The 9,386-nt window shown below is 40.1% G+C and overlaps 1 protein-coding gene across 7 annotated transcripts in view; it reads right to left on the bottom strand.

Moving 5' to 3' along the window:
- Nucleotides 1–4,430: 4,430 nt before the first annotated feature.
- WASF3 (WASP family member 3) overlaps nucleotides 4,431–9,386 on the bottom strand; it is a 75,817-nt gene continuing 70,861 nt past the window's right edge. For all 7 annotated transcript variants that reach the window (XM_080376430.1, XM_080376428.1, XM_080376429.1 and 4 more), the window contains 2 exons: nucleotides 7,747–8,117; nucleotides 4,431–7,022 (listed from right to left, as the gene is read on the bottom strand). In XM_080376430.1, the coding sequence (XP_080232556.1) occupies nucleotides 6,865–7,022; nucleotides 7,747–8,117 (529 nt within the window). In that variant the 3' untranslated portion in view covers nucleotides 4,431–6,864. The remainder of the gene's footprint in view (nucleotides 7,023–7,746; nucleotides 8,118–9,386) is intronic.

Below are 9,386 nucleotides of genomic sequence, written 5' to 3'. Positions count from 1 at the left end.
TCTTCTTCCCCAATCTCCGTCCTAAAAATCTTTATTTCCCATATAAGAGACAGAAGAATGTCACAGATCTGTGGTGCTGTTCTCCCCATTTTAGTGAGGCATCCTGTACTTGAATGCTTTTTCTCTGGTAACACAGTAAGAAGCAGAACGTTACAGATGGACAACTCCCATGTCTCTTACCTTAAATGATTCTAGTTGTTGGCAGCTGCCTCGCAATTTGGTGTATTTTTACTAGGTTTGAAAATCTCTAAAGTGAGGAATTATCTCCTCTTTCGGCAAGTACAAAGTAAATCTATCATGCCATATAAATAATTCATATAAACTCTAGAAACACAGGAAGGAATATAGGTCAGGAGGGGCACCACAGGAGAGGGATGGAGCATCCTGTACTTAAAGAATGTGGTATACCTAAATTCAGTTTCCTAGATAGACTACTTAATGAAGATGGCTGTTAAGTAATTTAAAAAGCAAAGGGTGACTTGACAGTCACTGGCATTTTTTAACAGAACACCGAGGTTGAACAAAAATGAGATACTTCAGGGGGGGGGACGACGTCAGATAAGAATTCGTCTGATGGCAGTCAGTTGGGTACAAGGCAGCTATCTTGCCTATCTTTCTTGAAAGATTTGTGAAATGTGACAATGGTGGTTTTCAACAGTTATGACAACCAGTGACTGGTTACTGGGAGAAGCAAGGAGCCAGCAGGATGCATATATTTTAAAGTAAACTCCAAATACTCCTAGGAACCTGCGACATCTATAAATCACGATCCAGGTGTACGCCAGTATTTCAATATACACATTGCAACATAGCACTGCACACACTACATACCTTAATGTTCTGTTTTCACAGTCAGATTAAATATTTTGATGAACCTATACAAGAGTTCTCCACAGCAATCCAAGTAGTTCCCTAACTACTGTAACCAAAACTTCTAAACCTTTGTTAGAGCAAAACATGCCATAAACAGAAATCACACAGAAATAAATTTATGGGGAAACTTCTACAGTCTAGAAACTGTTAACTTCCATAGTCGTTCTGAGAATGAAAAAACCAACCAAACAAAAATCCTTCTTCCTCAAATACAGAAATAATATTTACAACATAATAGCAATCAGAAGTAGTTTAGCCAGCTGCGTGAAGACACCCTAAGGAAAGTTTTAAGGAAGTGCACTAAATTTGGAAGGAAACCCAGAACAGAAAAACAAACCAATCCAGGTATAGCTGGAAACACCACAAAACCAGAGCAGACAAAATTAGCACAAACAAATCTGAAAGTGTCCCAAGCGGCTGGAATGAGCTGTAACTTCAGAAAGATTCATATTTCATCACTAAACCAAACCTATGATAAACAATCCTGCCTGATAAACCATCATCCCGCTTGGTGGAGGAGAAAGGCCCCCTACCTGGCAGTGGCACCCCTTGTAACATCTGCTACACCAGCACAGAACAAGGACCGACCCAAGTGGAAAGGAACAACAGCCAGCCAGCCAAACCGTGGGTCCTGCTGGAGCAGGGGATGGCAGATCCATGGCTGGTGACACGCAAACTACCTCTTAAAAACCAGGAGGAAAAGACTCAAGAGAAGGATGCAGAGGGACAGGCTGCGGGTCGAGGTCAGCTCTGGGCTGCTGCCTTCAGGAGAGCAAACGCATTTCTTTCTGCAATGGCTGATGACTGCGTCCGGTTTGTGAAGGGTGACAGGTGGTGGGCGCAAGCCATTCGGCAAGTCGAGAGAAAGGCAACTGCTAAGGGATGAGAAAATTAAATCCACTAGAGAAATAAAACATTAACAGCAATGATTCTCAGAAAACTGAATAAAGAATTCATCCGGACTGGCGGACATCGAGAGAGTGCCGGATTTTTCAAGGACAGAGAACACGTATTTCTGCCATCCCCTCCAGTACAGCTGGGAGGACTGCTGTTTGCAGCTGCTGTCAGGAGGCAGATGGGACAGTACCCAGTATCAACCAGTACCAGGGTAGCTGTCGGATTCCTGGCCCTCTCTTCGTCCCTTTAGCCTAGGCAGCACCGGCAGTGCAACTGTCCAACGGGGCAGAGAGCTCTCCTGGGAGACGACAGCGTGTGAGTGATTGAAAATGCTGAGTGGCCGGAAAGGCTTGTCGGAAATAAGCTGTTGAGATCTCAGAAACAGTTGCCCTCGGCTCTAATCTCCAAAGCATGCTGGATGTGACCCCTCCTCACCAAAGGAAAAGCACACCAGTACTCCCTGCTCTGGCTAATCAGATAAGAACTTCTCTGTCTGCAGCAGTAAGAATTAATCTCCAAAGACACTACTATATTTAGCTAAGAATCTCTTTAGAGCTACTTGTTTTCTTATGTAGCTGAAAAGAAGCCTAGTCCAGCACAAACACAGGAGACTGCTTTCCACATGTAGGCGCACACACCTATGTCACCCGCAGATGAGAACACATTTCTCCAGAGAAACCTACGGGTATTTGACAGCACACGAAAAACCATTCTTTGCCTCTATTACTAGAGAAAGCAAACGTGAAGTTCCTTCTCCCTGTTTTGTACTTCAAGGACTTTTTTTTTTCCCCAGGGTTCTCATTCTTTCTCTTCATCTCTTTAACGAAAGATGGTGGTCAACTGGAAACCCACAGTCCTTTAAAGTCCAAAGGAATTGGGAATGGTGTCAGTGATGAGCTCAAGTCACTCCCGGCAGACACCAGGGCCCGAGAGATTCTAGCAGCGATCATAATGTATTTTCATTCCCTGTGTATCACTGAGCACACTGACACTGCTTAAGTACCTGAATACAGAGCTGCCTGAAGATGCTGAAAATCCCTGGACTTGTGTGTGTGTGCATGCGTGTCTCTATGTACGTATTTATGTCAGAACACTTCAAACTCAGAATTAACAATTCAGGCTGGCTGCCCCACAGGACAAGAATCTTTCCCCAAAGCAGATTATAGCAGGTAGGATTCCTGTTTATTTGGTTTTTCAGGAAGAAAAAAGTGTAACATCACCCTAAAAATAAATAAATAAATCACTGTCAAAGCCATCTTTGGATAAACTGTTATAATACTTATTTTACTCCACTGTTAGGCAATAGTACCTCAGCTCAAGATTGAATTCATGCAACTTTAGCTTTCAGCCACAAGGTTCTAATGAAATCTTCATCAGGTTTGTACTCAATTCAGTTTATAGTGAGATTTTAAAAAAAATTTAGAAATTACACATTTGCTGTATCCTTAGGTATGTTGTTTCAAGTGGAAGGGAACACCTCTTCATTACTACAACAATGCCCGGCACCTGAGAGAGAACACAGCTGCAAAATACCTCAAAAGAACCAATCTCCCAAGGCATCAGTTCCCTTCCTCCCAACTCCATCTGCATACTGCAAACGAGCTTAATTTTGAGCTTGTTCTGAGCAGCACACACCTGTCTTACAATAAAAATTTTTCTTCTTCATGCAGTTCATCTTAGTACAGAGAAACCTGAAATACCTCAAAATCCAACTCATGTCGGTTTCATTACACGGAAGGATTTTTTAACATCCAAAAGACAAACACAAAAGCTGTAGAAGCAGTACACTGAGAGATCGTCAGTCCTAACTCCAACCAGTAAATGAGCAGTTACAAACGCTTTACCAAGACAGCCTTTGAACAAAAATAGCAACCTTGTATGTTCAGTTTCTATGTAGAATTTATGTCTTTGCTGTAAATTATCTAAGTTCAAATCAAAGATGGAAAATTTCAGCAAAATAAGAACCGAGCACCAGGGGGACAGGAATTTTCAAGGTGAACAGAGTAAAGATTAATTCACTTTCCCAGGAAACAAGAAGTATAAGATGCCTAAACAAATCTGTTTAATTTACAATTAGGCTACTATATTACACAATTGGTTTATGCAAGTTCATCCCAGTATGATGAAAAGCCTGTCCTGTCACCATACCAGGTTTTAACCCGACTACAATTAACAGATCCAATTAAAAAATATTCTTCTAGTAGGCAGACCTGGGTTTGCATTTTACAAAATTGTGCTTGGTGTCATTAACCTACAAAGACTCTTTCTTACTAAAAAAAGTGGGGAAGGGAACTTGCTAATACATCGCATACATTCTGCCATGTTCTTTCTGGAAGCAAAGTTGCTGTTTAATGCATTGCACTGAAAAATAAAAATTAAAGCTGCCTGTGAGGAAATTAATACCTGTTTACAGCAGCTAAGAACTTCAGCTTGGAGCTTGAATCAGGGTTGCAAAAGAACAAAGTAGTAAGCATGTTAGGAGGAGCAGCAATACCTTAAAGAAGTCTGGTTTTGTAGACTCCAGCCTCTATCCCAGTAAAATCATGGTTCCTGGGACCACAGGTAGCACTTGGAAGCGTTACACTTTCATTCCCATTATTTATCGATAAGGGATAAGATTTTGCTATTAATCTTACTAATCTAAGGAAAGAAACACAGGCTCAAAAGTGAGATTTTATTCATATTTGTTACTTACAACCGAAAGTATGATAAAACTGATAAAACCAGCCTAGAATAACATTAGTTTACATCACTAAATTCAATTCACATTTTATTAATAAAATATTGAAAAGAAAATGACAACATTGCAGGTCCAGAAAAACAGGTTGGCTACTATGACAGAAAAATCTACACAATCTTAACTGGTCACAACTGATAGCTTGTTTAATGTTTATTATTTAAAATTAACACAAATTGCAAAATTTTAGACACCCAACTCCTGTGCTCATAAAATATATCTTCTGTCATATCAAATTTCAGTAGACTGGAAAGAATTTTTTGCTGAGATATTTCATTTCAGCACGTATTAAAAGAATACTGAGCGTATTGTCCCTACCTATACGGCGATGTAACACTGCAGTCCCGGTTGCACTTTTAGCCTACTAGTCCAAAGAAACATTTTGCAAGCCACTGCGCAATCACACCGTGATAAGAACAAACAATCTCATACAGTGATGAAATCCACCGTCATGCTATGGCCTAAATTCTGTCCTGTGTGGTGGACACACAGACCTCGGACTCCAGGACACAAAATAAAGCAGGCAGCAGCTCTGTATTTTAAGGCAAAGACAAAACCAGCTCCAAGCGAAATGGAGATTAGTCCCTTCAGCTGCCACCGATTACCAAGAGCTGTAGCTGCTCACCATTATGCAGAGATTGGTCCTACTTTACGTGGTAGATTTTAACACCCGCGTTGAGGCAGCATGTTACCACCCCAAAGACAGCCACCACAGACTGAAAAATCATATGCAAATTAAACAGCAATGCAGTAGCCAAGAGTTTGCATGCAAACATCATGTCAGACTTACATTCTCAGGACTAAAACTGTTAATCATGTAAAACACAGGTTAAATAATTATCTTCCATTTCTCTTTTTATTTTACATACTTTTTTTTAACAGATGGGGCCTCACAGAACAAAGGAGCTTTACCAAATGTTAGACCTGGAATTACACAGACTTCAGTTACAAAGATTAAAACTGTAATCTGGTAAGGAAAGAACTCTTCCCCTGCTATGAATATATTTTTTAAAGCCTCATTAGGCAAAGCAGCAGCCTGACTCAGTCCAGAAGAGAGAAAAAAAAACCCCAAACCCCCATTTTTAATACCATACTGCGAAAAAAGGAACCGGTTTTAAAGAAAACAGACAGCCAAAGCAGACTGTATGACAGCAACTGTTCCTAGGGAAGGAGGGGAAAAAAAAAGTGTGTATCTATGGCATAGTACCTAAACAACCATTAAAACTGCTTTAACTGCCGATGTTTTATCAATGGGATATACTGGGAAAGAAATACATTCAAAGTAATAGTAGTTTTGAGTAAACATGCTACAGGAAACCTAAAACGACCTGTCATGTACATGTACAAATCAACAACAGAACTTATTTACAAACATCTATACCTACAGGCATAAAGACCAAGTTTAATAGTTGTGAAATGGATCTGATTGCTAGATCTGGACTGTTCCAATCTTTAGTAATAACAGAGTAACATTTCTACACTGCAATAACCGTATGGCTTTAATCAGGTCTATCCCGAAGTCTTTGCATCTAGTTGATCTGCATCATAAAACTGAACAGCTCTACAGGTAGTTTAACTTTCATTTGTAACACAGACATGCATTTGCAGCCTACCTGAGACACCCAGCACCCTACCCAACAAGCAGCCAGCAACCTTAGAGCTGGTACTGTTACAAACTTATCCAGTCTGCTCAAAAAAAAAGAAAGTTTATTTTGGATCACGTGGATTCATTCTTCAAAGCACATTTCATCAGCTGCTTCATTTTTAAGATAAAAAGAAAGATTATAGAAAATCAGTTCTGTATGCAAAAAAAACTAAGCCCAGAAGTGAATAAAAATAGACTAAGGTGGGCATAATTAGTAACTAATAAAAAAAGCTAAGTCATATTTATGGAACTCAACACTTCACTCGGTCATATAGTTAACTGCTCTCAAAGACTAACAACCAGACCAATTCACAAGTACCTAAGTTGCTTACATAATTAAAAGAGTAAGACGAAAAGTCAAAAAATATATTTTATCCCTTCAAGATCAGGAAAGTAAAATAAAATGCTGGTTCTGTAACAGTGCAACAACTGCAGCATATTTTGCACGCAGCACATGATTTGCTACATTTAGTGGCACTTAAGTATTACGCGGTAAATACTGAAAGTAAGACAAGTTTCTGATCTGCATAAGCATAATCACATCATTATTTACCAGAGTTGCTAAGCTACAGCATTCTGAGTAATACCAATTCAATTTTAGCACTTCGATCACTAGCCTTAATACATGTCAACGTCCTGCTTTACATCTTGCTAAGGAAGCAGTCACTGAAGCCAAGGATTTAATGAACTTGCCACTGGGCTTGGACCAGGTTCAATCTGACCAATCGTTCTCGTCAAACTCTGAATCGTCATCAGAATCACTGTATTCCACGGCAATGCGTCTTGAAAGGATGGTTGCCACATCGTTTCCAACAGGCTCTCGCTTTGCTTCTTGCTCACGTTGCTCCTGTACCTTTTTCAGCTGGATTCCTGTAGAGACAATCACTCTGAGACAAAGTTTTCTGCACAAGAGATTTTAAATTTCATATTGTTTACTGATGAGTTTTGTCACAATATATTCTAACAATATATTCAGGAAAAAGAAGGGAAAAAAAATCATTGAGTTAGAGAGCTTCCCTAAGCAAGGAAGGGAAGAAGACAAAAAAGGTAGATTGGAATCCATTTTCAGAGCCTGAATACTTCTAGACTTTTAGAACTGTCAACAATATGTTAAAAGTAAATATTCAAGACTGTACAGGTCCTTTTGATCCAAAGATGAAAGTTTTCGTAATTGTATTTGGAAATACCATTAGACCCACAGCTCCATATTGTAAGTGAAGTCAGGAACAGCCATTCATCAATGGTGAAAGAGTCAGCGGGCTGAAGCCTGCTGTTGGGATAACTCGGTTGTTCTGAACAGAAACAAAAATCCATGTACATCTACCAGCTGCTTTATGCAATGAACACAAGCACTGTTTTCATTTGATTATGTCCCCACAAACACTAGCACATGTTTGTCAAAGCTGCACATTTAGGCATTAGAAAAAGATTCAAAGACAGGGCTGACAAATGTTAGCTGTGTGGTACCTGTGGTTAACTAGGCTGTCAATGACATTTGCCCAGGCGGGAACAGAAGCCATGAAACTCAGACGGAAAACACAGTGCTTTCATTGAAAAAAACCCACAAGTATCTGAACCTCACACGCCTACTTACCCATTCGAATGGCAGCAAGAAGATCGCTCCGTGCATCACTTACTGGCGGCTGCGCAGGCTCGTGACGTTTTGCCTCTGTAGCTGGAGGGGCATGCATTGGGGAGGAAGAGAGGGACGAACCTGCTGCAGGAGGGCCTGGAGGGGGAGGAGGGGGACCAGGAGGAGGAGGAGCAGTGACAACGAGCCCACTAGAAGGAGGAGGATGAGTAGCTGCGTATGTAGAGCCAGTCACCAGTCCAGAATGGGAAGGTGGCACAGGAAGCTGAAGGGGACTAACAAATGCAGTTTGTGCTGAAGGAATCATAGGGGGAGGAGGAGGAGGGGGAGGACCGGCAGGATTGTAATAATCCACCATCTGAGCTGGAAGCATCCTATATAAAACAGAACAAAAACATTTAATGCATTGAAAGTTAGGCCTTACAGAATCATCACCCCTTAAACTGCTCTCATTTACCCTCAGCTAAAACAAAAATCAAAAGGAATTTAAACTGCTGAGTTGAATATGCAAGTGATTATAAACATATGAATTGTCAATTACTGGTAACACATTGAGATTTAAGGCAGATGACAAAGTTGAAGGTAGTGTCCTTTCAGCACTCCACGAACAAAGTCAGATTTTTATCTTAATACTCCTGCCTAGTTAAGTGTAAAGTTGTATTTGTTACTAAATCTCTATCTGTGAGAATATTAAGTACGACGCCTATGACAAAGAAGGGACCAACAAAAACTGTAGACTACACGTATCGCTTCCATAGAAGACCAAGTGTTAGGACAAATATTGAAGAGATAATAAAAGATGTAGGCATGGAGGACAATGGAAAATACGAATGGAAAGATTTACCCAAAGGTATATCATGCATCTCATGTGCTTCTTTAGTGAAGGTTATCAATTTAAACATTATTTAATTAAATTGATATATTTGATTGATACTTTGAGGAGGAGGAACAGGGAAAAGCTAATTTCTTTGTTAAAATGTCATTAGAAGGATTATTGAGCAGAAAAAATGGGAATTAATGTAAGAGTTATGAAGTAGGTTAAGAACTAGATGTAGGAGATGGGAGTTGAAGGGAAGTTACTAATGACATTCAGTGATACATGTCAATGGTCATGTACCTGGGGACTAAGCACAAGTATTTCTGTTATAAACTGGAAATAACATAGAAAATGCAGGTTGGAGCAGTCAATCATAGCATAACTGAGTCATCTACAGCATGATACAGTCATGAATCAAGCAAATGCTACCCCCGGACGCATCCAGTGAGGCTGAAAAAACTTGGCTTGCTTAGTTTAAAGCAACACAAGCAAGAATGATTACTTCTCTGGGGTTACAGCTTGAAAGCCTAAACTATTTAAGCAAAAGAACAGAGGCACGGACTGGTTAGAAAACAGGTGTTTTCTTGCTGTTGGAGAGCAAGTACTCTGGAGAAGCCTTCCTTCAGAATGCATTCAGGTCAAGTATCTACATAGGAATTTGATAAACTCATATCTGAAATTATGGAGGTGTCTGTGGCAGTAAGGCATTCAATCTGCATCTGAAGGAGATCCCTTCCAACTGTTATAAGCCCCTTTAAAAAGTCATTTCAGGGATTCAACATGGACTGCCACATTCATCACATTCAGCAATACTTCATCTGCATGT

The sequence above is a fragment of the Falco punctatus genome (assembly GCF_963210335.1).
Source record: "Falco punctatus genome assembly, chromosome: 2".
In the NCBI taxonomy this organism is placed as follows: domain Eukaryota; kingdom Metazoa; phylum Chordata; class Aves; order Falconiformes; family Falconidae; genus Falco; species Falco punctatus.
This window is presented reverse-complemented; position numbering and strand designations above follow the sequence as displayed.